A 25,975-nucleotide genomic window follows, 5' to 3' on the forward strand; every position below is an offset into this window, starting at 1 on the left:
TGATCTTCGCTATAAAATTTTGAAGCATAGCTTTCCGTCATCGTCTCTTGATCAATCTGCTTTTAGAGCTACAGAAGAGCCAGCTCGACCTATTTATGGCATTCGATTGGTGTATTGGTTATTAAATAAAGTGCCCATATCTGCCGTCCCAAGCATGGTGCAAGGGTTGATAATAATAGAGTTGCAGCAAGTTTATAGAATCCAGTTTTTTGGCAACCTTCAGGTAAAATATCGGAAGCTAGATCCTTGACAATGCTATTTTGTCGGGCACATCGACTGCTATTATGCTTTCGTGAATTAAATGCTCTTCTCCATTGGAAACCCAATGTATCCTAATGTGCAATGCCATAATTGCAGGTGTAGTTCAGTAATTGTAGATGCGATCATCTAGTGAGCATATCAACAACGCTCTTAACACTGAGCTTCTTGATGTCGGTGTATGTTTGTCCTGTTCCCACAAACAAGATAGGCACTCGGGTAGCCATCACCATGTTTATCATCGAACCAACCAAATCACCCACCGTATCAACCTTGGAGATGATGAAGAAGTCGAGGTTACGCCTGTTACCAAAGGCGTTGTTGAAATTGACCGCCTGTTCCACAGAGTCGGTTCCCACGAGAGCCTCTCCCACCATGATAATTTTGTCTGGGTTGGCAGCATCACCAAACTTCTTGAGAGGAGCCATGAGCTTAGCGTTGGAGTGTGTCCTACCAGCGGTATCAATCAAGACAATGTCGTAACCTTCTTCCTGTGCATGATTGATGGCCAGTTTGGCAGTGTTGACAACATGATCACCCCCTCCGTAACCTTTTTCGAACAAATCGATCTTTGACTCGGTGGCTGAATTGGCATTGAGTCTTTGCAAGTTGTTGACGTGAACCTTCAACTGTTCAACGGCACCAGATCTGAATGTATCACAGGCACAGATCAACACATTCAAGTTGTTCTGCAAGAACCAGTATGCTAATTTTGCCAAGTTCGTAGACTTGCCCACACCATTCACACCGACAACAGAGATGACGTAAGGGCGCTTCTTGCCCGCACTGTTGCGCTTGATATCGTAAAGAAGGTCGGTGGAGACATTAGGAGTAAGGGTTTTGGTGAGCTCCTCGGTGAGCACCAGCTTGAATTCAGTAACCGTGACACTTTTCTTCCCTATGTTGGCTTTGATCTTGTCGAGAATGGCAGTGGCTGTTGGAGGTGCAATATTCTTGGATATGAGCTGGTCGTAGAACTTCTTTGAAACATCGTTGATATCGGCAGCGCCGCCAAAGTAGGACGACACCTTGCCGAAAAACGTGCTTGTCATGGTTTTGGGGGCATCCTCGTCCTCATCACTCTCTTCGCCCAAGATATCTTGAAGCTCACTGACCAACACTAGGTCGTCTCTTCTTTGAAAGTTGGAGTTATCCACAGAGATGGCCTCCTCGGCGCCACTGAAGGCGTCGGTCGAGTCGCCTTTGCCCTCTGAGTAATCCAATATGCTGCTTTCCTGAACCTCGACCATCTCTCCATTGACCCATTTTCTCATAGTTTTGGCACCCTTCTTCTTTGCTTTTTCCTTGGGCTCGGGCTTTGTGGACTTCTCTGCAACAGGAGCCTTCTCTGTCACAGCGGCGCCAGTCTTCAATTTGGTCAATTGGTTGAACTGGTAGTCAATGAGCTTGGTCAATTTCAGTGAGTCTGTTTCATCCTCCTCGGTGACTACCGTGTAAGTCCTCAAGACATCCAGAAGACACTGTCTTACTTTATCGCTGTCTAGGGTCGTGACAACATCAAGATAAACGGCAGCGTAGATGCCGGCTTTCTTTAAAGCGTAGAACCTTTTCTGAGAAGCCAGTGTGGTGTAAAAGCCTGGATTCAACTCTGTGTGGCTGTCATTGACAATGCTGTAAATGAGGTCGTTGAAGGGGGAAATCTTGTTATTAACTTGGTGAAGCACCTTGCCTGAGGGCTCAAACACAATAAGCGATTGGGACATGGTGGCCACTATAGAAGGTGAACGATCTTTTCAGGGCCGCATCAGTACTGATAAAAAATCGAGCACGATAAAAAGAAAGCGTTACAGACAGGATTCGAACCTGCGCAGGCAATGCCCAACACCTGAGCTGCGAAATAGCAGGGTGTCGCCTTAACCACTCGGCCACTGTAACGGACAGTACCATAGAGTCCAAAATGTTTAATATATCAGGTAAAATCAGGACTTTAGGGAATTGGCAATCTTTCTAATCATAGATCTTCTTTAGCCTGTCTCAGTAATTCTCTGACAAATTTTGAGCTTTCTAGCGCCAAAATTGAGCTACTTATGGCTCATAATAGGTATAGATCCCCACGTCGGTGTCAATTGAACCACAACAAGCCATAGTCAGGGTGTATTCTACCCACAATTTGTAAATTGGACTCCACCCAAGGGTCAAACACTTTGTTTGGCTATATTCTACGGCTACAGCAAAGAAGTGCAATACGGAACCGGTTTTCTATGAAAGTAGACAAGAACCTCCAGCTTTCAAAATGGGAATAGCGGCATCTCCCTGGCTAGTTCACACCTTTGAATCGGTTCAGTCAAGCTCGGAAGGCAATATCTCATGATCCTGGATATTTAACTCCAGCAATTTGGTGGCGGCATCTTCTAAGAAAGTGCATGCTACTTCCTTAAACGGAGCATCCACGAGCGCTCCACTTGTCTTCCAGGCCTCTATTTGCCTTCTCTGCTCAAGCATGATCTTTGCAATTCGGGATTCAGCCCCAAACATCATCTCCATGATACAGTCCGGCCTTTCTTCAAAGTGAGAAAAACTGTCGTCGTCTGCTTCCGAAAATGCTCTCATGGCGGACAATGGAAATAGGAAGCAATCAAACAGCGTTTTATCGTGCTTTGACAACGACTTCGAGATCCTCTCCAACGTGACCTTCCGTTCAAAAATCTCCTCCAGTGGCGGCTGCGCCAGTTTCTCTAGATCACGCTTAGAGGATTTCGCTGATTTCTGCTTTGGTTTTCTTTTTCTTGGGTTTCCACTTCTCTTCTTTGCCATTTTTTTGGATGTGTGCGTGGGACTGGGGAAGCGGCGCATTTATACTTTTGAGAACCATTTTTTGCAGCCATTTTTAACAGCAGGACTGGCATCCTAATAGTCATATTCAAGCAAGGCATTAAATATTCAGGGACTTAGCAAGGCATGTGCAGTAACTAAAGCGGACTCTATCCTCCACTTCTACTAAGGATTGGAGGTGGAGAGGTGGACTAGTATGATCTTTTAGAGATCTCCTTACGAACTTTCCTGGAAGAGCGGACTCCGATACCTTAGTGCTTTACTCGTTTGATTCATAAGCCTGAGCTTTCCCGATTCAGTGAATGTCCTTTTTATCGAGAGTATTTAAAAGCAACAGTTGGAAGGATGATGATTTTACGTTACTAGGCCGAAGATGTGCCAGAAAGGTCCACTTTTAGCCTCACTTCCCAGGGTCTGAGCCATTGTGAAGACTTCTCTTCTCTTCTCTACTATTTTTTTCGTTTCAAGCTATTTCAATGTTATTTAGATTGTACTCGAGGAAGAAAATTTTCATCTTTGTTAAAAAAATAAAAATCCATACTTTATATTTGACTGGGGCTTTACAACTGTTGAATGCGAAAGGATTCTTGGTTTTGCTATGTGTCTCGCACTAAGTAACAAAATAATGCAAACGTGAACAAGAAGTGGAAAAAAGCCCAATTGACCTATAATAGAACTTTGAATACAAAATTAAAACCAGAAAGCTTCAAGATTGGCTATTTCCGATCGAATTCATCCATTTATTGGCAACATTTGCAGATCAATCACGTGAGCTCACACGTCAAACTTCACCTCGGATTCACTTACAACAACATCAACTTCCACTACTTTATTCCCTGAAATACCACTAATCGACAACCGGGACACAATGGCATACTACCAGCAGAATCCTTCGGACAATATGCAATTTTATCAGTCCAATTACGCCAACCAGGCGTATCAGCAACCTTCTGTATCCAGTCCAAATATGGGTTCAATGGACACGATGTTCGGATCACATTTCGACGTTTCCGGCGACATGGGTGGTGAACTTACACCTGGAATTATTGCAGCATTCGGTACCTCGGGATACCCGGGCGAACCTCCATTGTTGGAGGAATTGGGTATCAACTTTCTGCATATCAAGGGCAAGACGCTAGCCGTGTTGAACCCTATCCAAAGAGATGTGAACCCAGAGATTATGAGCGATTCTGATTTGGCGGGCCCTATCTTGTTTGTGTTGTTGTTCGGCACTTTGCTACTATTATCCGGTAAAGTCCAGTTTGGCTACGTCTACGGTGTGGGTGTGTTTGGCATTGTAAGCTTGCATTACCTTTTCAAACTCATGAGCAACGAGGTCCAAATTGACTTGACTCGTTCAGCATCTATAGTCGGCTATTGCTTGTTGCCTTTGGTGTTCATATGTGCGTTAGGGCTTGTGGTATCGTTAGACTCCACTATTGGCTATCTATTGAGTGCATTTGCTGTGTTCTGGTGTACTTTCAGCGCTTCCGGCCTTTTCATCACGGCTTTGAAGTTGCACAATATGCGGTCCTTGATTGCATACCCCCTCGGTCTCTTCTACTCAGTGTTTGCATTGATGGCAATCTTCGTCGATTCTAAGCACGCTGAAACCAAAAGCTATTCATCTTAACCATATATAGAGTAATACAACATACTAGCTGTGTTGATAGTGGAACTCGGTATCTTTCCTCTGGTTGGCCTGCATGCTCACAATATCATACCAGACAACCTCCAGTGATATTCATGAAATCCGTCATATTTCGGCAGTTTAGCCGGTCCATACGACAGACTTCCAAACCGTTCTATGTCACAACACCCATATTCTATGTCAATGCCAGTCCCCATCTCGGACATCTCTATTCCATGCTTCTAGCTGATACAAGGGTAAGATGGGAACAACTCAAAGAAGGACGTCAAACTTACTTTCTCACCGGCACAGATGAGCACGGATTGAAGATTCAGGGAGTTGCTGAGAAGCAAAACATTCCTCCCAAAGAATTGGTGGACAAGGTTTCACAGAATTTCAAGCATCTCGCCCAGACAATGAAGATCGAGTACCTGAGGTTCATCAGAACTACAGATGCTGACCACGTGGAAGCAGTGGGGCACTTTTGGAACATAATGATGGATAAGGGGCTCATATACAAGGGAAAACACAGCGGTTGGTACTGTGTCAGTGATGAGGCTTTCTACCCTGAATCTCAGACGGAAGAGATCACCAAGGATGGAAAAACCATCAGAATCTCCAAAGAAACCGGAAACGAGGTATTTTACCAGGAGGAAGAGAACTACTTCTTTCGTTTATCAGCATACCAGGAAGAGCTTATACGGTACATTGAAGAGACGCCTGATTTCATTCAACCAGAGCCTAGAAGGAAGCAGATTTTAGAGGAGTTACGAGAGGGCCAATTACAAGATCTCTCTGTTTCTCGTCACACTTCCAGACTCCAATGGGGTATTGAAGTTCCAAACGACTCAAATCAAAGGGTCTATGTGTGGTTTGACGCCCTCTTGAACTACTTGACCGCAGCAGGATACCCGAAAGCAGACACAAAAGCGTTGGAAAACATTTGGCCCGCTCATCACGTCATTGGCAAGGATATCATGAGATTCCATTGTATATATTGGCCGATCTTTCTTTTGGCTGCTGGAATCAAACTTCCAAAGACGATCTTTGTGCATTCCCACTGGCTTTGCGACGGCAAAAAGATGAGTAAGAGCATTGGAAATGTGGTTGATCCCTATGCCATGGCTGACCACTATGGCGTTGATCCATTGCGTTTCTTCTTGATGGAGCAGTCCAACATAAATACAGACAGCAACTTCAGCGAGAGTGGGTTCTTTCATCACAGAGCAATGCTTTTGAACAAATTCGCCAATTTGACCTCTCGAGTTTGTGCTCCAAACTTTGAGATTTCTCGTGGCTTGCAACAGGCAGCGACGGGCGAGTTTGACAATATTGACGAGTTGTTGAGGAAGGACCATGTGACCGATCTGGACAAGGAAAAGGTTCTTTTGTTACGAGACGAACTCGTGAGAAGCATTGACAGCCTTCAACAAACTATGGACAGTTCGTTGGCGCTGTTTGACCATATGAAGGCCTTGAAGGAGTGGTGGAGAGTTGTCGACTCGACAAATGAGTTTTTCCAAGCAACAGAGCCATGGCTGTACAACAAGCATGTTGGAGACGGTCCCTCGCCTGAGCGAACCATCCGGAATTATTTGTTGTACTTAGCGACGGAGGGTATCAGGGTAACAACGCTCTGTGCTCAGCCATACATGCCTGACTTGACCGAAAAGATTCTTGGCCGGCTAGGAATCGATAAGAGCAAGAGAACACTAGAACATGCTAAGATAGGCGCCGATTTGACGTATGGAGACGGTTCCAATCGCAAGTATGAAGAGAAGTTGATGCACAAGGTGAAGCCACGGGAGGGTGCCAAAGACTAGAGGCGCAATTGTGCCATGTACATAGATAATAGAGAAGGGACTTCCTTATCGTAATCAGGAAAAGATAAAATTCCACAAATCCACTGTAAATTGGTGACCGTGTATTTTCTATCACGCTAGAACCACAATTCGCAGCCAATGGGACTCTGGATGTGGCGGTGCGCGCACGACCCATGAAACCACCATCTCGACAAGAACACCGTCACCTTCCACCCCACTTCAAGAATATGGACTGACCAAATTTGACTGACATCGTTATTCTTAATGAACGCAAATAACCTACATGTAGAAAAACCCGTAAATCTCCAAAAACCGACTTTTTCCCATCTTCACGACAACGGTGCACAAGCAGCAAAACCATCTCATCAAGATCCTCATCGATTTCCTCTTTGGTGTAACGTGGGGCACGTCAAAGGTCGTATTTAGTGATAAGCGAACGGCTGGATGAAAAAAGAAAGACGAGGACGCTTCGAACACGTCCATTCTGCAGGACCGGCGTCCACCAGGCTGTCAGATTTTCGGCGTACATAATAATACGGGCCGTTTTGACGTGGCTGCAAACACGCTTAGTTGAACGAGCGTTTCTGGGGGGTCTGCTGAAACCACATTGGGTGCAGGAAAGTGGGCCAAAAGGGGCACGGCTAGACAGCTGAAGAGCCCAGGAACACGAATATCTAATATATTTTGGCAAATTCGGTCTGTGGCGTGAAATAACGGCACCTTTAATAGCCTTTCCAGAAAGGCCCGCGTCACGTGACCACAGCGTTGCGGTATCTCAAAAACCGACACTGGCTGTGAAAATACCAAGCTCCCTGGTGTTCCAAACAGTACAAAAAACACACTCCAAAAGTGCAGAGAGCTGGCTGAAAGCATTGGCACTTTACAAATCTTTCCACAATCATCGTCCCAGTAACTTTATCCTACAACCCAGCCAGAGCCAAAGAAATGGTCAGACCAACACGGAGCTCTAGGCATTTGGCTAGTAGTGACGACGAAAACGAGACCTCGGGCCGTCGTTCCAGAAGACAGGTCTCGTACCTTGAAGACTCAGAAGATGAGAATTTTGACGCTCCAGCACAACCCAAGGAGGAGCCCGAGGTGAAGGACGAATTGGAACCTGAAGAGCCCGAAGAACCAGAATCAGCACCAGAAGAAGATGACGCCAAAGACGAGGACTTCGATGATGAAGACGAGGTAATCCCTACGAAAAGACTGCGGGCTCAGAGTCGAAGACTGTCGAAACGCCTCAGGCTGAATGCAGATGGAGAGGACTCAGACTTCAAGGAAGACGAGCTCAGTAACGAGTCGGAAAACGAAAGCGATGCTTTTGAAGAAGATGACGCTTTTCTTGAAAGGCTACGAGAGAAGCAGTTTATCGCACCTGAGGAGGATGGCGAGGAGGACGACTACTATGGTTACAGCTCCACAAGCAAAAACAGACTGAGGCGAAAGCCCAAGTCCAGATCGCGGCTGGCTGAGCCACGGAGATCCAGAAAACGCCTTACGCGTGCGGACGACCTTGAAGACGACGAAGAGGAGCAGGAGGAAGATATCAACCAGGAAATCAAGGACTTGTACGATCTGTCACCAGAGGAAGAAAGTCCAGTCAAGCATAAGCTCAGAGAGCGTGGAGAGAAGGTCGACTACACAATCCCACCAGCTATTCAAAACGACCACGATTTGGACGCCTTGAGTGCGGCCAGGTTCGTTCCACCTCCAAAGAGAAACAGAAAGAACGTGGGCAATAAGAGCGATTTCAGAAAGTTGCTTTTCCCCACCGCAGGTCCTTTCGGTGGAAGCGATGTCATCTCTCTCTTGGGTCAGAATATCCCTCCTGGCGGTATCCCCATCCCAGGTATGCCAGCGGATGCCCGCAATAGCATGATCGGTGGAAACGAGTCCGACTCCTCTGATGACGAATTCGTACCTTCGTCTGGCGCAGGTGCCCAGCCCAGACCCTCTGTGAGTGGCTCAATGGGTAAGACGCCTTTGACAGCCAACAGCGCTGCTCCAGCTCCTTCTGGAATGCTCAACAATACAAAGGTTGTCGGTGCAGAGGCATTGGGAGATAAGGGAAAGAAGAAGAATAGTCTCAGTGACACCGATCCTCTTGGCGTCGATATGAACATCGACTTTTCTGCCGTTGGCGGTCTCGATGGCTACATTGACCAGCTCAAAGAAATGGTGGCCTTGCCTCTTCTATACCCCGAGTTGTACCAAAACTTCTCAATCACACCGCCTCGAGGAGTTCTTTTCCACGGTCCTCCAGGTACAGGTAAGACGTTGATGGCGAGAGCTCTTGCTGCAAGTTGCTCCACTCCTTCTAGAAAGATCACTTTCTTCATGCGTAAGGGTGCAGACTGTTTGAGTAAGTGGGTTGGTGAAGCCGAGCGTCAATTGAGGTTGCTTTTCGAAGAAGCTAAGAACCAACAGCCCTCGATCATCTTCTTCGATGAAATCGATGGTTTGGCGCCCGTTCGTTCCTCGAAGCAAGAACAGATCCATGCCAGTATCGTCTCTACTTTGCTTGCACTCATGGACGGTATGGACAACAGAGGTCAGGTTATTGTTATTGGTGCTACCAACAGACCCGACTCTGTAGACCCAGCATTGAGAAGACCAGGTCGTTTCGATAGAGAGTTCTACTTCCCACTTCCTGACTTGAGTGCAAGAGAGCAGATTTTGAAGATCCACACACGCAAGTGGGAGCCTCCTTTATCTCCAGTCTTTGTTGAAAAGATTGCAGGTCTCACCAAGGGATACGGTGGTGCCGATTTGCGTGCTCTTTGCACGGAGGCAGCCTTGAATTCGATTCAAAGAAAGTACCCTCAGATTTATCGCTCCACCGACAAGCTCAAGGTGGACCCTACCAAGGTCAAGGTTATTGCTAAGGATTTCATGAGAGCAATCGAGAAGATTGTGCCATCCAGTGCTAGATCGACTTCAACAGGTTCAGCTCCACTCCCTGAACGTTTGCAACCTATTCTTCAAGGCTCTCTTGATCAAATTGTTTCCAAATTGAGTGCTTTGCTTCCAGATTCGGTGAGCATTGGCGGCAAGAAGAAACTCACCAATCTCGAGGACGCCATGTACTTGGACCCAACAATTCATGATGCTGATGGTGGTTTCGGAAAACAGGAGCTTCTCAAGAGTTTGGAAAGCTCTCGTATTTGCAAGCCCCATCTACTTATATGCGGTGAGCCAGGTGCCGGTCAACAGTACCTTGGTGCTGCCATTCTTAACATACTTGAAGGTTTCCAAGTGCAAAACCTAGATCTTGCTACCGTTTTCGGTGATGTCACAAGAACCCCAGAACTGTGCATTGTTCAAACTTTCATCGAGGCCAGGAGACACCAGCCTTCCATCATCTTCATTCCAAACATCGATACATGGTTCGATGTCATGACACACTCAGCAAAAGCAACTCTCGCCGGCTTACTTCGAAACTTGAAGAGCAATGAGAAGATTCTTTTGCTAGGAATGGCTGAGAGACAGTTCCACGAATTGGAATCTGACATCAAAATCACCCTCGGAATCCTGAGTGACAGCAACAATGTGTTCTTGGAGAACCCTAATGCTGAGTCGAGACGGAGGTTTTTCCAAACCGCAGAAAACGCGTTGAAGATGAAGCCATTTGAGTTCCTCAATGACTTGGCGAATAGGCCAAAGAGAAAGTTGAAAGAGCTTCCGGTTGTACCATCAGAGACCGTGAGCGTGGCTCTGCTAGGTAAAAAGCGTGACAAGCAGCAGGAGTACGAGGACAAGAGGTTGAAAAACTTGTTGAAGATCAAGCTCGCTGGATTGATGGATCTCTTCAAGAACCGTTACAAGCGTTTCAGAAAGCCAATCATTGACGAAAGCTACTTGCACCACTTGTACGAGCCTTCTATTTTGGAGAACCCCATGATCACATACGAGGTGGCATACATCATCTCGGAAGACCCAGAACACCCCAACATGATTAAGGAGTTGAACACCGGCAAATTCTTCTACAACATGGATTTGGATACAATAGAAGAGAGAATCTGGAATGGTTTCTACTCAGAAGCGAAACAGTTCCTCAAAGACGTTAGAATGATCGTGAAGGACGCTTTCAACTCTGGTGACAGGGAGAGAATTCTCAAGGCTAACGAAATGATGACCAATGCCCAGTTTGGAATTGACGACTTCAACAATCCCGAATTCGCCAAGGCCTGTAAGGATCTTAGGGTAAGGGAGATCGAGAAGCAGGCCAAACTCGTGGAGGAGTACAAGAAACTCAAGGAGGAGTTCGAGAAGACGCAAGCTGCTAATGCTGTAGCCGAGACTGAGCTCAATGGTCCTGAGCCTGTTCGTCTTCTTGAAGATGGAGCACCTCCTAGGGACCTCGACTCCAATGGTCACGCCGAGAATAACGAGGAGCCTAGGGAAGAGAATGAGGTGGAAAACGAGGAACCTAAGGAAACGGCAGAGGAACCAAAGGAAGATGGCGCAGATGAACCAAAGGAGCCTGTGACAGAAGAGCCAAAGGAGACTGTGACAGAAGAGCCAGAGAAGACTGTTGCTGAAGAGCCAAAGGAAAACGGCGAAGTTGAAGAGAAGCCACAGCCTGTTGAAGAAGCCGAGCAGACCACTGAATCACAGCAACCTCCTGCCTCATCAGACGCCATGGACGTGGATCCCGTCTCCGAGGAAAAGAAGGTTGTGCTTGCTGCAGCACCTGAAGAACCAGAAAGCGAGTCTGAGGCAGAAGGTGAATTTGCCGTTGATGCCAGCCGCCAATTGACTATTCCTCCAGAGGCCGAAGCCTTCTTTGAACAGCGCATGGTGGAACTCACCGAGGGCTTCACGGTCGAAAAGCTCGAATTTGCCATGGCCAAGCTCATGGATATCATCTGGGCAGACCGCTCCCAGTGGGACAAGACAGCCACCGTGGAGAAGCTCCAGCAGACTGCCACGACCCTAGGGCACTACATGTAGAGCCTTTGTATTTGTATTATAAAAGTGAAAATGGTCTATTGTAGATGGAGGCAGTCTCTAGAGTGAAAATTAATTTACACAAACTCACAACCAGTCTTGGCCAACTCCAACAGAGGGGCCTACAGCACAACTATCATTCCTTTCCTTACTATGTAAATATAATACACTCTTTTTCTGTGCAGCTAATCCTCGGCACTGCCGTCTCTAGGTCTATAGCTGATGTTCTGGTCCTCCAAGTCACTGATGATGTGTGGAGGCAACTTTCCGTTCACCTTGACCGCATACAATCCGGCCACAAAGGAGTCTATACGGAGCCAGCGGGCCACCCACGATGCCTTGTTGTCGTCTCCAAGAGCCACTAGACCTTCAAAAGCTGGAGAAGTACAGTCCTGGATCTGGCCGTCCTCGTTATCGGCGTAGTGCAAAACAGACTCGCAGTTGGGACAGCCGGTCTCTAGAAAACGTCTGTACGGCTGGATGATGCCGCAGAGCATGCAAGCTCTTTCTGTTTTGGAGGACATGGCTGGTTGGTAGATTCTGGAGAACGCTGAAAAGAGGTGTTGGTCACGTGAGGCGTTTTGGAAGATGGCCCTCCAGGGGGGATCCACGATACCTGGCTTTCAAGGGACAAACATAAAAGCAATATTTGTCTGTTTTGGTCGATTTACAGCCCAAGAAAGCTGTTTTTGCCGTCCATTAATGGTGACTTCTGGGGTCCATCTGGATAGCTGTGCAGTACATCGCTACTTTTCATCACTACTACTCCATGCTACGAATCGGAACCCTAGCTCCTGCTAGAAGTCTAAGGAGTTTCCCTAGAAATTCAGCATTTCCTTCAATATCTCAATACCCCCGCTCACAGCATCGCCACTTTTCCGTTGAACCGACGGCTATCATCAACATCCTCACCCAGTCCGTCGAGCACATCCACACCATATCTGGACTTCCATGGTGGGCGGTGATTCCATTGACAACGTTCACCCTTCGAGGGCTCTGGACGCTTCCCTTGGCGGTGATGCAGCGACTCAGGGTCCAGAAACAGAACGCCTTGAGACCTATAGTGGCTGCAACAGGACCCATCTTGCGTATGAAGCTAGCCAGAAAAGCCCAAAAGGCCGCCAAAGCCGTCGACAAATCTCCCATCATGACTAACCCGGCTAAACAAATGAAATATGACGAGATCATGGTGCTCCTGGCGAAAGAAACCAGAAAGAGACAGAAGAAGCTCTTCAAGGACCATGGCGTGCAGTTGTATAAGAACTTCTTCTTGCCTGCGGCCCAGATCCCCTTGTGGGTTTGTATGTCGATGACGTTTCGAAATCTAAGCGGCTGGTCTACTTGGGACTCGTTGGCCAACAAACCTCTAGATCCTCTTCTCTACGAAGAAGGAGCATTGTGGTTCACAGACCTCACTTCGCTTGATCCTTTGCATATTTTCCCGATCGCCATTGGAATTGTGGCGATTCTGAACGTCGAATGGACTTTGAAGACGTTTCTGTTGATGAAGGCGCCAGGCAGAAAGAGAGCATTCCGTCCTACGATATTCGACTCCTTGGGTAACTTGTCTCGGATGGGTGTGGTCTTTTTGATGGCCATTTCTTTGCATGCACCCACAGCATTGACGCTTTATTGGCTCAGTTCCCAGGTCTTTTCGTTGGTGCAAAATGTGGTGTTGGACCTCGTGTTCCCATTGAACTACACCCCTCACAGACGTATGGACTACAAGAAGCTGAAACTGCCTTCTGCGCAGCCTGTCATTCGGGAGTAGGTGTATCACGGCTGCTATTTCAATCTGTATATATCCAGGCGGCCGGAGCCCGATCTCCATAGATTTTTCACCTCATAACTCGTAGAGGTGGATGCGTGTATCCACAGCTGACAAAGCATGGGTATCCCCATTTTGTGCAACAAATGTACACACCTTTTAAGTCTCACAGCAACACCCAGAAGTAGTCCATAAATCCACCATATCAATATTTTCACTAAATGAAAACTCCAAATCCATCCTTGAGCGAGCTTTTCTGCATTCCATGAGGCTTCGAAATCTTGCAGGCATTGTCTCACTTTCGCAGCCGTTGCGCGCATGAGCCCGGGCTTTTAATCAACATGGACTACAAAGCTTCTTTGGTCAATGGCACAAAGTTGCTATACCCCCGGATCACAGACGAGCTCCTGCGCCAACTGTCGAAGCTATACGGCAAGGAGGGGTGGAACTTGAACAAATTGGACAAATGGAGAAGCCAGGACTTCCCTAAAGAACTCAGCAAACGGTACTCCCAAGGTCGTTTGTACATCACCAAGGCCGAATTGGCTTTACTCATGGACTGGAAACTCGCCAAGGGTAAGTTCAGGCCTTCGCTTCCAAAGCTCATCCAGGCAAATTCAGAGGAATCTGTCGAGAAGGCCACGAAAAGCGGATTCCTGATCTTCACAGAGTACGCGAAGAAAAACGCCAATTGGCTGGACGTGGATTTGGTGGAGTATCAGAACGTGCTACGCCTGAGCTTGAAAAGATTGACCGAATTGAGAGGCGTAGGCCCTGCTACGGCCAGTTTGCTCTTGGCCGTCCTTAAAGATGTTACTCCATTGGCGCCCCCATTCTTCAGTGACGAGGCTTTTCTTTACTTTGTCCAACAGCCTCTACGCCCGGGCCAACCCATCAAATACAATCTCAAGGAATACGCCGACGATTTCTTGCTGGTGATGATCAATGTCGCCAGAAAGTACCAAATTGACTCACTTGATGAGTTAGAAAGAGGCGCGTGGGCATTGAAGATGTACCACAGCCACCGCTCAGACAGGCTCACTGATGTCGAATTTCCAACCGAGATTGATGAAAAGTCTCTCGATCAATTTGATGTTGCACCGGACTTTATCGTGGAAGTCGAGTCGAAGAAGCGTGCGGCTCCGGTCTCGAGCAAGTCCGCCAAAAGGGCAAAATCAGCCACCGCGGTTGGCACCAAAAAAGAGACCGAATTGAAAGCCGAGGCCAATTAGATGTCAATGTAATCCTGTTCATAGTTCACAAGCTTATACGTGTTGTCGTTCTCCATGCAGAGGCTGTTGATGTTATTGCCTGCGCTTTGTATAAGATGCTCTAGCTTTGAAATCTTCTCGAAGTTGAGCAGTTCTAAGATGGCAGCATTGACACGGCTTGCTAGTCTTTCGATCTCAATATGTTGGTTGTCAAGTTCTTTTTGGGCGCTTGGCATGTCGTTCAATTCCTCTTTGCTGTTGGCCAAAATGACACCGGAGAAATTGGAGACTTTTGCGTGAGCTGCAGTGTTAGCCGAGACCAGCTTGGCCAACTCCTCGTTGAACTGAATCACTGACTTGAAGTACTCTTCCTTTGACTCCTCCTTGTAGTCGAAGTCAAAGTCATTGCCAAACTTGATATTGAGGTAGCGTTTCACGAGAGAAACGTAATGCTGGTAGCGAAGTTCGAAGATGTATGAGTCTAGTTTGTCGAGGAGTGAGTAGTTTGTCTCGAGGAACGAAGCCGCTTCTAGGAACTTCTTCTCATAGATCAACAGTCTCACTTGGTGTCTCTGTGTGGCATGGGATTCTTCCACTAAAGCTTCCTGTTGCTTCGAAGCTTCTCCCTCCATGTCAACATCACCATGTATGTGAGACGAAAGGTCCTCCACGTCACCGTTGAAAGACTTCAATGTCTCAAGGTAACCATGTTGTATCAAGTAGCCCTTAATGAACTTATTCAAGACCTCTGAATCACTGCGTATGTCGGCTACAGCCTTCTCAAACGAGCTATCGTCAGGAACTGTGTTTTGAGGCTGGGTCTGAGACTCATCCGCAATCATCTTTGTGAGCTCATCAGCTTGTTTCTTCTTGAAATTGTCAACGTAGCGATTGATGTTGAACTCGAACTCCTTGAGTCCAAAGTTCGTCTTGATCACCGTCTCTGGAAGTTCGCCCGCAGGCAAGTCTCGCAGAAGTTCAGAGAGCTGGAAGCCAATCATTGGGAATAAAGATCCCATCTTTTGATCGTGCTCAAAGATACTGTCCTTGTGTCTGTTGGAGTCCACCATTTCCTTCTCGGTGATCTCCTTGACGAGGATTCCGTTGAGCGTAATGAAAAGAGTCTTGTCTATGAAATTGACACCACAGCCCACCGTGTCGGTTCTGTAACGCTTTTTGATCCTCTCGTGATTATTGGCATGGATGTTGAAAGGGACCTCAACGTCAATCTTACTAGTATCCTGGTCAACAGCAGTTTGTCTGTTGAATTGTGAGAAACGTCTGTTCGTGTTGAGTGACGATGTTCTGTATGAGCTGTCACCGCTTTTGATAGATGCGTAGGAGCATGAGTTGTTGAAGTTTACCGCAAAACTTCCTTCAAACGAGACACCCGGCTCGGCACCGAGGAATGTGAGTGTGTCGTCGTCGATCTTCTTGTTGTATACGTTTTGATTGTAGAATGAGATGTTGCTCTGGATGGCTTTTAAGTCCAAACTCTGTGTGTTGATACCTGTGGTAGTATTAGTGGGCATCTTGTCAAAACGCACTTTCCGCTTGGTGTAGCCCAAGGTGAAGAACAAGGAGCTTCCTGCTGCTAACAGGGAGTCGTTTAGACTGATCAATGGTTTGTAGTCCGAGGCGGCTGTGGCGAGCTGGTCCACCAGCACCTCGTAGTAGAAGATAACACACTTCTCTTGCACGTCGTTATTGGCAATGAAGTTGAAGTAGCGCTTCTTACGGAACAAGTCATCAAATGGTAGGTTGTTCCCTTGTAGTTTGAACTTCAACAAGGAGTACCCACTCAGTGTATCGATCTCCATGCCCAAGTTCTTGTCCAAGTGTTCTAGGTGCTTATCCACAGAGAGCGGAGTCCAGTACATTGGCAATGGCGAAAGAAACGCTTGACTTCCCACGACTAAGGATGGAAAAAAGGAGTACTTGTGCTCGGAGCTCTCCTTGGCCCAATTGAGCAAGGCCTCCAAGGAGTAGTTGGACAAGCATGACTCCACGTTCTTGAGAAACAGCGGGCCAAATGTGACTTCACCCAATCTGGGGTATCCAAAGGCCAGTTTCTTCAGTTTCTCGGAGCCATTGGACGTTTGCAGTGCTCTGGATGTCTCCATGGAAGCGGGTTCCTGAGCCAAACTGAGTCGTTCCTTGAAGATCTCGTAAAGGCCATACAACAACTCGTCCAGGACGTGCTCGGCCGGAGACGAGCCCAACATTCCCAAAACAGCAAACTTGTCCCGGAGTTTCTCCTTGATCATGTCGTTGACCGCAGGGTCGTTCAGGAATACGTCCTCGGTGGTCTCAATGTCCTTGGGTTGCCGAAAGCGGATTTGCTTCAGCGGCGAAAACACATTTTTGGCTGCTAGCTGAGCATCAAGGGCAGCCACCTCTCTTTGGAGATCAAGCCCCACGCACGTGTTGAGGAGGTATGGTGGAACCACGTACACTAGTTCAGCCATGATGTAGTAGTTGGTTTCAGTTCGCGCAGTCTGGGGTAGCAAGAAGTAGGACCACCAGGGATTATTTTGGAGGGGGAGATGAACTTTACTCTTTTTGGGGGTTTAAAATGTCAATTGGTGTAGGAGGTGATTTGTTGGATTTGTGGGATTTTGTGGATCTTGATGGTGGTGATTTGGATGGGTTCTTGGATGGGTTCTGTGTGAGTGGCGTGCTGGTAGGAGTCAGAAGAGACAAGCGAGAAGTGAATTTGGAAGGCTGGTGATTTGGCCAATTAGTCGTTTATAGGTGTTTCGGTGCTTACAAGAGGTGACTCATCTTCGGAATATTAGTCATGTAATTGCCACTGAATAATAATGTGGTGGGTAATGGCTGCGAAATTATGGCCAGTTGCCTTCCAGCATGCATCAAGTTTCATGAATTGAATACACTACAAGGGGAAGTGACAAATGAATAATACTATATCTGAAATGTTTTACAATATTTTATACAGATCACTTTAAACCTCATGTCTTTGGCTTACCTGACTAGATACCTCTGTACTGTGGCCCTCTATCCCACTCAGCTGCAACAGTTATACCCAAAAGTCCAAGCTTACAAAACCCAAATCATGAACCAAACCCAAAAACACCATAAACTTCAAGCAACCTCAACATCCCCAAAAAGACACTAAATTCCATCACCTGAACCTCCACTCCACTGTCCTACCTGCCTCCTCTATATCAACTTCGCGAAGAGCATCAACACTCATCCACCTACAACTCCATGACGGATGCCATACTAAAAGACGTTCAGAAGGTGGTGCCCCACGTGCCCCTTTCTCTAGTATCCCAGGGCGCCGAAGCCTTGGTGTTTTCCACAGAAGTGCATCCATACTCTCCACATCCAAAAGCGTCTCGGTTCATCATCAAGTACAGACCACCAAAACCATATAGACATCCAAAGATCGATGCGCTTATCACCAAGCTGCGTACGGTGGGCGAGGCCAAGTTTATGGCAAAGTTGGCGAAAATCGGTGTGGCGGCTCCAGCTTTGATTCTGCTAGATGCACCAAACGGAGTCATTTGGATGGACCATGTCGGGATAGATCTTCCGAACGGGCAGGTTTCGCTGATCAAAAACTACCTTTGGCATTTGGAGAAGGAAGATAAGGAGAGCTGTCTCAGCTCCGAGGTGGAGCAGGTATTGAAAGCAACAGGCTCGGCTATAGCTAAGTTGCACTTGAACGATATGATCCACGGAGACTTGACCACACTGAATTTGATATTACAGGAGAACGACGTTTACCTCATTGACTTTGGATTGAGCACGTACTCGAATCTTCCAGAGGACAAGGCAGTCGATTTGTATGTCATGGAAAGAGCGGTGTTGAGCACACATTCAGACTACGCAGACCAATACAACCTGTGGCTTCTCCAGGGTTACGAGGAGCTTCATCAGAGCTATGCCAGCAAGGGCGGCCGCAAGAAGCTCCAGGAAACCATCAAAAAGCTAGAAGACGTCCGTTTGCGTGGACGCAAGAGATCCATGTTGGGATAAATACTAAATACAGCATACGCATCATTCCTCCCGGGCCTGGGCAGGTTCACGGGTATTTTTGCTCCGGGGCCACATAGAGGGCAACTTGATCACCTGGAACCGGGGCTCCACGCACCGGTCTTTAAACCACGACCGCAACTTGCTTTCTATGAGGTCGGAGATCTTGGGCACATCTTGTAGTTTGGCTCTGGAGCCTATAAGAGACTTGACGGAAAATTCGAGTCTGTAGTCTGGCGAAAACGAGAACATGAGCGCCGTGCCGCCAGACTCTTTGTCCTTGGAACCACCGACAAAGCCTGTTTCGTTGGTGTTCACTAAAGATACCGTGAGACAGCCGGAGAAACGAACAATGGAGACGGAGAGTTGCACGGGCAAGGCTGCCGTGAGTGCCCTTGGGTGGTTCAACAAGAGCCTAGTATCTATACCTAGGGTGAGGGTATCTGAGAGATCCACGTCAATACGGGCCTCAAGGCGTCCAAAGTCGTCCCCGCTGTGTTTAATTCGGCAGTTTGAGAATATAGGAAAATCGTCGCCAATGTCGATCTCCAGTAGGCGGATCCTGTCCAAGTAGTCTGGTGTATCCAGCTTCTCAAGGAAGGCATTGAGCAGGTGGTATATGTTATCCGAAAGCAACGCTTCCGTTCTCAATTGAGCGATTGTCTGCGCCACAAGCACATTGAACCAGTCGAGTGACTCGGGCGCGTGGGTCTCCACGTCGTAGTATGTTTTTTCAAGAATCGTAGCCAACTTGGCACTGTCGTCTTCGTCTTCGTCCTTCTGTTTGTCTCTCTTCACAACCACAGCAGCCACGTCTCTTTTCGTCGACTTCAGCGTCGCCAGTTGCGGCAGGCCATCGGCAAACACGAAAAACTTGATGAATACCAAAATCACTAGCACCACACTCACTTGTCCACATATTAGACCTTGTGTGAAACTCCAGGCATTGCTGGAAACGGGCACTGGAACGGTCACTATACGTTCAGTGGGATTTTGGAATCCTGTAGGCGTGTCCATTTCTGCCCATGTGCGCAGGAGCTCCTGACCCTCCATGTTTGTTTCAAGTAGGTGTAGAAGATCAACAGATGATTTCGCACTGGTAGAAGATGTAGTTGATGGCGATGGGGGTCTGATTTAGTGGATGTAGTGGTAGAAATGTTATAGCTATTTCAGCAAATTTCTTCAAATTTCTTCGTAATAAATGGAAAAAAATTGAGTAAATTTAGCATAGATGTGTGGTACGGAATGGCTGCAACTTGTGTCTCTCATTGTATACATATCTGCTTCTGCCTATGTATCTCAGGTCTGCACCGTTGATCGTCAAACTTATAAGTTTTCGTCGAAAATGAAAGATTCGATCAATTTCACTGGATATTTGCTAACGTCGGCGTAATTACCACTCTTAATTGAATACGCTTTCAATGGCTACTCTCATCTCCACACCTACAACCAGTGATGCAACATATATAATTACCTTATTCACATATACAACCGATAGTGGCCGGCACATGCAGTTGGAATAGCGACGCCTGGAGGCTCACGTACCTTGTTGTTCTCTAATGCTGTTTTCTCGATCTGGGCTTCCTGATCTTACGGGGCAGCGTCGTCGCTGGGGCCGACGCCGAAGTGGTCAACTCGTTTTTGGCAGCCAAGGCGGCGGTTCTCTTTCTGCGAGGACGCTCCTCCTCATCGTGAGAGTCGTCCTTCTGCATCCAGTTGTTGAGGTTGAAGCCCTTGAAAAAACGGCCGGGTTTCTCGTTCTTGTTCACAATGTACTTGGAGGCAAACTCGGTGAGAGGACTCAGGGCACGCAGGGCGTCGTCCAGGTCGCTGACGAGACTAGGGGAGCTGTTGCTGTGAGGAAGGTGGTTGTTGGCAAAGTTGGCAAAAGACAAGTCGGACTTCTTTCCACGCAAGTACTCTCTGACCTCGAAGTAGAGATCCTTCGACACGTTGTTGATGCTGGTCTTGTTTCTCATCCAGTAGGTGCGGAAGTCGTTGACGTGCTTCTTGAAGTCCAACTCGTTCTTCTTCAACCACGACACATTGAGTTCCTTTCGCGTGGCACCACGAGCAAAGTTTCTCATCAAGTACTTGTCGTAGTCTCTGATCACCTTGGTGATGATGTCGGAGGTCGAAATGCCCTCGGTTCTCTGTGTCACCAAAAACATGCCTCTTTCCTTGATGGGCTTGTAGATATCGTCAGAGTCTGCCGAGGCATATGGCAAGTCATCGTGAGCAACGTAATCGATCTTGTGCTCCAACAAAAAGTCAGCAGTAACGCACCATGGGGCATTGGGAATGACCTCATCCACCCAGCGACAGTGCTTAAGGGTATCGATTCTTTGCTGGTCGGAAAGCACCGTGAGACCCTTTCTCTTGTGGGTCTCCTTATCCGAGGGAATTCCACACACCAACTCGACGTTTTCGAAACTTTTCTTAGCCTGCTCCAACTGCCTCATGTGGCCCAAGTGGAACAAGTCGAAAACACCATCGGCGTAGATTCGGACGGGTCTGTCTGTAGGGGGAAGATTGAATCTGTGGCCCACGGGGCGGAATTTGCGGTACTCTTCCGGGAGCTCTGCCTCGTACTGCTTGTCTCTTTTTTCGAATTCCTCCTGCTCCTTCGATTTCTGGACTTTTCTGCGTTTCTGGGCCGCTGGGCCATCCAGATCGGATTCGTCGCTCAGGTCTGACGAATTGGCTCTTTCCAGATCCGAGGTTGACTCCGATCTCTTGCGCTTGCGGAAGAACAGAGTCAATGTGGGTGCAATGGAATCGACCAGAAGAGTCTTCTTGAGCTGGCCGTCCGCCTTGTCGTCAGATTCGGGCAGCATGGACATTGTGAAGAAAGCCTTTGATTTTCACTGCGATTTAATGGAACCCGTGGTGCAAAGGTGTGGTATGTAGAGACACAGCCAGGTGGTTTGACCGGGCAAAAAATGGCTAAAAAATTGGAAAAGGTGGTTCTTCGAGTACGGGAAAAACAAGAAAATGCAATGCCTTCTTTCCAGAGTCATCTGAGGCACGGCTGCTTAAGCACGGGCGATTGCGAAAACCAGTTGCGAGCCTCATGTGAATACCTGGAGGAGGTCTCCTTGCGGCTGAGTGTTGATTTTAGGTTTAGCGACGGAGAAAAGAGAGAAGATTGTTTGATTTGCTGAAATCAGCTTCGGTTTCTGCAATTGACCTTTTTTCGGTTTTGGACTTTTGTCAGGTGAAGATCTCGTCGCAGCCATAGTGGTCAGGTGGTTGCTCAGGCAATGTCCACCACCCTAAAGTTTTGGCACAATTCTTATAGACTTTCAAAAGAAGAAAACAAAAGAAGAAATCAAAAAAAAAAAAAAAAACTAATTCAACACACGCAGATGTCACGCTTTGCCACATTGTCTCATGCACATTCCGGGGTAGTCAGTTGCAACCCCAGATTCCCTCCCACCTCAACGTCGCTAAGTGAGGTTCAAGAAAAAAAACCGTGACGACCCATTGTTCGCCACTACCCGTCGGCAAGCGAATTCACACCTGCGTCGATTTCAGCAACCTCTACAGTAGCACCAAGGAAGGCAGGCGTAACAGTCCATTGTCTCCAAGTCATGACCTCCTCTGTGTAGAGCATCCTGTGAGTCTTTCTTCCTAAAGCCGTTTATCTAACGGAATCTTTGTCATTTCTTTTGATTCGCTTCTCGAACCACCTCGCTAAATCACATCAGAACGGCTATAGACGCACCTGAACTCCGAGATGATTCTACATTTCCCTGGCAGCAACCGCGGAGCATCACCAGAAGCAAGGTCCGATTTTAAGCCCTTGCGTGGAGCACGGCTTGGTCGGAATTTGCCATTGAATTTGATAAAGTTGGTGTATTTCACATGTTTACGAAAAGCTTAATCGATGCTCCGGATGTTCTAAACCCGGTGGCACCGATGGCTTAGTGTAGTATCCGCTGAAAAATGCACATCGGACTTGGATATCTCGTATCTCACTTTCCACCTTTTAGCGCTGCTACAGTAGACAGACCTCCAGTACCCTAGTCCACAGTAGTCAAACACTAATACGCTGATCCTCGGTAATTCCTAGGGTCTACCGAAACCAAATCTCTAAAATCATCGCCATTGTCTGCTTGACTCGCCATTATCCTCTTTTCTTTTTCCTCACTCCAGACCATTATCTCTATGGTCATCGGCATCACCGTGCCATTGTGAGCCGTCCGCGAAAGCAATGCTAAATAACTATTTAACTGGCACCTTTGCCCCGTCCTGCCACAATTCTTCCACATTTCAGAAGACTCTATTCCATGAGTCAAATCAGCTTTTCCGACTTAAAGTTTATCAAGCCCAGCGAGGTGCGCCAATGGTTCGCCAACGGCACCAAGTTCGCTGTGGTGGATGTCAGAGATGACGACTTCATCGGAGGTCACATCAAGGGATGTCTCCACTACCCAGCCAACGAGTTTGGCTCGAGACTCTCCGATCTCCGCATGAAACTCGAGGAAAACCAGGTCAAGGACGTTGTTTTCCACTGTGCCTTGTCCCAGGCCAGAGGCCCCAAGGCGGCGCTTTTGTTCTTGAGGTCAATTGAAGAAGCCCCCAATGAGGGAGAGAAAGTTCCAAACGTCTATGTCATGGAGGGCGGATTCACCCGCTGGGCCAGAAAGTACGGCGAAGACCCCACGGTAACGGAGGGTTTCGCTGACGATATCTGGAACGAATGAAGACGTCGGCGAGCTCAGACAAATGGCTTGACGAGAGCCTTGATGGCTGTGGTGAGAGGATTCCAGGGTTGTTTCTCTCCCACCAGCGCATTTTGCTAGGGATCTAGTCGCTGCTTTGGAAATCATCCAAAGCTTAATTCTTGCAAGGTAAATCTTGTCGAGAGAAGGAGAACGAAAATAGAGCGCTGGGTTCGCCAATATGCACCGGAACACAACCTCCTGTTGCCAGGAGCACCGGTAGATGAAAAAGTTTGATTTTCCATAGACAACGACTGCTGGTTTGCGCCAGCCCCGTCACCCTTCACTGTAAATAGGCCTCGTAATGATTAATAACACTATGGTGAAGATTTGATAATGGTTGGGTTGTAGAAATGCTTGTAAGATAAAAATTGGTCTTTCCTGGTTTTATGGGTATTCTGGTGGGGTGCACCTCTCTGCAGCTGGTGGTTATCACCATGTTCCAACCATCATAGCCAAATCACCAAAACACGGTACTTGCAACAATTTTAATATAACACCACCAAAAGCCAGCCTTGCAAAATCGTTTTTCCCAAAAGGTTATATATGACATGCCTATCGAACCTTCTGGCTGATCGAGACCTTCCGAAAAGTGTAAATTCGGGTAGGCTCAGCTACGCGGTGTTCGGCTTGTTGCACTGAGCCTCCACCTGAACCTTCCACAGTAATTCCGGTAGCAATTATCCGACGGATACGTCAGGATCCAAAAATACCAATTTTTTAATAAATTTAGAAAATCACCAATTTCACCTTGAGGCCAAAGCTAATCGGGCACCAGAGCCAGCGTTTTACCGCAGTGTACAGCCCCACCATACAATGTCGTAAACCACGCCAGAGTGGTACGATATGATTACACCAAGAAAAGAAGCCAATCGGGCGGGCTGGCGATGCTTACTGAAAAACAAAAGTAAAACTTATTCAAGCGTTGCTGGCGGTGTTTGGGGATTGCCATTTGGGGCACCGTCTAGCTTTAACGTTCGCCATTTGCACCCAACGTAGTAACCACAAGCTCTCAAAGTTTAGCACCCACCAGCACGAAGAAAACACCAAAACACAATTTCTTATCGCCAAACCTTCAACAATACCTCCGTGGCTCGTTTCATCTATTATCAGCACAGCTTTTCACGACCGCCATTACAGCCTACAATGGCTGCCTGCGAGTCCAAATCCGGGTTATTGTGGGAATACGCGAACACCGCGCCTTAAGCGAGAAGCAGGGTCGACGGCTTTACAAAAAATAACGTAAACTTCGGCAAAACGAGCCGGGAAAAAAATCTCGCCCCAAAAGCGGCGTTTGCGATTTCATCCATGTAATTAGACTTTTCGTAGCACCCCTGCGAGCCCAGTTACAGCGGTCTCGGCAGCTGCGCACAGATCTATTTTTGTCCGCGTCACAGCCCACACAGTCACTCCTTCCAACCGTGTCTTAGGTATAAGACATGACATGGACTCCTCAAAAGTGTATAAAGCCAAGGGATTTCGTTCTTTTGTATTTTTGGAAAACAGCCCTTTCACCACTCGCTACACCATAGAAAATGCTCTTCGTCATAGCATTGCTCGCACACTTTGCAGCCGTTTTGGCAGCCACAGGGTCCAGTAACTGCAACCCTCTTTCTTCGTCCTGTTCGCCAGTTACTGCCTTGGGCACCAGTCTTGTGGAGGAGTTCCACGAGGAATCCGACCGTTTTGATGTTGTTGCCATCCCTTCAGGTGTCTCTTACACTGACGATGGCTTGGAACTTACGCTTAAAAAGAAGGGTGACAATCCAGGCATCAGACTGACCTTCTACATCATGTTTGGCCGTGTGGAGGTATTGATGAAGGCTGCTCCAGGCAAGGGCATTGTGCTGTCTTTCTTTTTGATGTCTGACGACTTGGACGAAATCGATATCGAGTTGTTGGGCGGAGACGATACCCAGTTCCAGTCCAACTACTTCTCCAAGGGAGACACCACCACATACGACAGAGGCGAATACCACACCACTCCAGGCCTGCCTCACGAGAACTACTTCAACTACACCATTGTCTGGACGGAAAACGAGATTGTATGGTATTTGGAAGGTACCCCGGTCAGAACGCTTTCTAGCGACAACAGCCAGGGTTTCCCTCAAAGCCCGCTGTACATCAAGGCCGGTATTTGGGCTGGTGGTGATCCTACCAACGAGCAAGGTACCATCGAGTGGGCCGGCGGTTTGACCGACTACTCGGAGGCTCCTTTCACCATGCACATCAAGAAGTTGCTTGTGGATGATTACTCCACCGGTGACAAGTACGAGTACACCGACCACTCTGGCTCGTGGCAGTCGATCAAGGCGGTGAACGGAGAGATCAACGGAAGAGAGGGTGCTCATGGCGACGACGACGGAAGCTCCTCCTCCAAGTCCTCATCTAGCTCAAGCTCGAGCTCCTCGACATCGGCCTCATCAAGCTCTTCTGCTTCTTCAAGCTCCACTCCAAGCCTGTCTTCCGTTTCCACAAGCTCCAGCTCTTCGACATCCTCATCCTCCAAGGCTGAGACATCCAACTCTCCAACCACTTCTTCAAACCCAACAACCTCTGCTGGCTCAGAGTCCGCTGCTTCCACTTTGACGACATCCACCACCTCCGCTTCCGAATCCGGTTCCGGTTCCGGTTCCGGCTCTGGCTCTGGCTCAGACTCCAACTCCAACACATCCCTGTCTGAGTCTGCCTCGAGCCTGGAATCTGGTATTCCTACGGTGACTTCTCACGACGGCAGCGCCGTTGCGGGTCTCTCGAGCTTGCTTGTCCTTGTTGCGGTGGCATTGAACTTTTAGTGCCGTATATAG

The 25,975-nt window shown here is 47.8% G+C and overlaps 13 protein-coding genes and 1 non-coding gene across 14 annotated transcripts; 7 read left to right on the plus strand and 7 right to left on the minus strand.

The window, feature by feature from the left end:
• Positions 1-383: 383 nt before the first annotated feature.
• On the minus strand, positions 384-1,982 carry SRP101 (Signal recognition particle receptor subunit alpha; the record flags this gene model as incomplete). The annotated part of the gene is made up of 1 exon (XM_024858269.1): positions 384-1,982. The coding sequence occupies one exon, from the start codon at positions 1,980-1,982 to the stop codon at positions 384-386; it is 1,599 nt and encodes a 532-aa protein (XP_024713675.1).
• A 79-nt stretch (positions 1,983-2,061) lies between these two features.
• On the minus strand, positions 2,062-2,154 carry C7M61_002913. The gene has a single exon. It is a non-coding gene; the product is annotated as a tRNA-Ser (tRNA).
• Positions 2,155-2,559: 405 nt separating this feature from the next.
• Positions 2,560-3,033, minus strand: C7M61_002914 (uncharacterized protein; the record flags this gene model as incomplete). Its single annotated transcript, XM_024858270.1, has 1 exon — positions 2,560-3,033. The coding sequence occupies one exon, from the start codon at positions 3,031-3,033 to the stop codon at positions 2,560-2,562; it is 474 nt and encodes a 157-aa protein (XP_024713676.1).
• An 886-nt stretch (positions 3,034-3,919) lies between these two features.
• Positions 3,920-4,684, plus strand: TIP1 (transporter; the record flags this gene model as incomplete). Its single annotated transcript, XM_024858271.1, has 1 exon — positions 3,920-4,684. The coding sequence occupies one exon, from the start codon at positions 3,920-3,922 to the stop codon at positions 4,682-4,684; it is 765 nt and encodes a 254-aa protein (XP_024713677.1).
• A 233-nt stretch (positions 4,685-4,917) lies between these two features.
• On the plus strand, positions 4,918-11,463 carry C7M61_002916 (uncharacterized protein; the record flags this gene model as incomplete). The annotated part of the gene is made up of 2 exons (XM_024858272.1): positions 4,918-6,490; positions 7,436-11,463. 2 exons carry the CDS (start codon positions 4,918-4,920, stop codon positions 11,461-11,463), a joined length of 5,601 nt encoding a protein of 1,866 aa, XP_024713678.1.
• A 182-nt stretch (positions 11,464-11,645) lies between these two features.
• C7M61_002917 (transcription elongation factor) lies at positions 11,646-11,984 on the minus strand (the record flags this gene model as incomplete). Its single annotated transcript, XM_024858273.1, has 1 exon — positions 11,646-11,984. The coding sequence occupies one exon, from the start codon at positions 11,982-11,984 to the stop codon at positions 11,646-11,648; it is 339 nt and encodes a 112-aa protein (XP_024713679.1).
• Positions 11,985-12,229: 245 nt separating this feature from the next.
• Positions 12,230-13,231, plus strand: C7M61_002918 (membrane insertase; the record flags this gene model as incomplete). Its single annotated transcript, XM_024858274.1, has 1 exon — positions 12,230-13,231. The coding sequence occupies one exon, from the start codon at positions 12,230-12,232 to the stop codon at positions 13,229-13,231; it is 1,002 nt and encodes a 333-aa protein (XP_024713680.1).
• A 338-nt stretch (positions 13,232-13,569) lies between these two features.
• On the plus strand, positions 13,570-14,273 carry C7M61_002919 (uncharacterized protein; the record flags this gene model as incomplete). Its single annotated transcript, XM_024858275.1, has 2 exons — positions 13,570-14,210; positions 14,261-14,273. 2 exons carry the CDS (start codon positions 13,570-13,572, stop codon positions 14,271-14,273), a joined length of 654 nt encoding a protein of 217 aa, XP_024713681.1.
• Positions 14,274-14,456: 183 nt separating this feature from the next.
• Positions 14,457-16,907, minus strand: C7M61_002920 (glucose-induced degradation complex subunit; the record flags this gene model as incomplete). The annotated part of the gene is made up of 1 exon (XM_024858276.1): positions 14,457-16,907. One exon carries the CDS (start codon positions 16,905-16,907, stop codon positions 14,457-14,459), a length of 2,451 nt encoding a protein of 816 aa, XP_024713682.1.
• Positions 16,908-17,670: 763 nt separating this feature from the next.
• C7M61_002921 (serine/threonine protein kinase) lies at positions 17,671-18,444 on the plus strand (the record flags this gene model as incomplete). Its single annotated transcript, XM_024858277.1, has 1 exon — positions 17,671-18,444. One exon carries the CDS (start codon positions 17,671-17,673, stop codon positions 18,442-18,444), a length of 774 nt encoding a protein of 257 aa, XP_024713683.1.
• Positions 18,445-18,465: 21 nt separating this feature from the next.
• Positions 18,466-19,494, minus strand: C7M61_002922 (ERMES complex subunit; the record flags this gene model as incomplete). The annotated part of the gene is made up of 1 exon (XM_024858278.1): positions 18,466-19,494. One exon carries the CDS (start codon positions 19,492-19,494, stop codon positions 18,466-18,468), a length of 1,029 nt encoding a protein of 342 aa, XP_024713684.1.
• A 503-nt stretch (positions 19,495-19,997) lies between these two features.
• PCT1 (choline-phosphate cytidylyltransferase) lies at positions 19,998-21,284 on the minus strand (the record flags this gene model as incomplete). The annotated part of the gene is made up of 1 exon (XM_024858279.1): positions 19,998-21,284. One exon carries the CDS (start codon positions 21,282-21,284, stop codon positions 19,998-20,000), a length of 1,287 nt encoding a protein of 428 aa, XP_024713685.1.
• A 1,449-nt stretch (positions 21,285-22,733) lies between these two features.
• Positions 22,734-23,150, plus strand: C7M61_002924 (phosphatase; the record flags this gene model as incomplete). The annotated part of the gene is made up of 1 exon (XM_024858280.1): positions 22,734-23,150. One exon carries the CDS (start codon positions 22,734-22,736, stop codon positions 23,148-23,150), a length of 417 nt encoding a protein of 138 aa, XP_024713686.1.
• Positions 23,151-24,703: 1,553 nt separating this feature from the next.
• On the plus strand, positions 24,704-25,963 carry CRH11 (transglycosylase; the record flags this gene model as incomplete). Its single annotated transcript, XM_024858281.1, has 1 exon — positions 24,704-25,963. The coding sequence occupies one exon, from the start codon at positions 24,704-24,706 to the stop codon at positions 25,961-25,963; it is 1,260 nt and encodes a 419-aa protein (XP_024713687.1).
• Between the last annotated feature and the right edge of the window lie 12 nt (positions 25,964-25,975).

Source organism: Candidozyma pseudohaemuli (genome assembly GCF_003013735.1).
Source record: "Candidozyma pseudohaemuli strain B12108 chromosome Unknown scaffold00006, whole genome shotgun sequence".
Classification (NCBI taxonomy): Eukaryota; Fungi; Ascomycota; class Pichiomycetes; order Serinales; family Metschnikowiaceae; genus Candidozyma; species Candidozyma pseudohaemuli.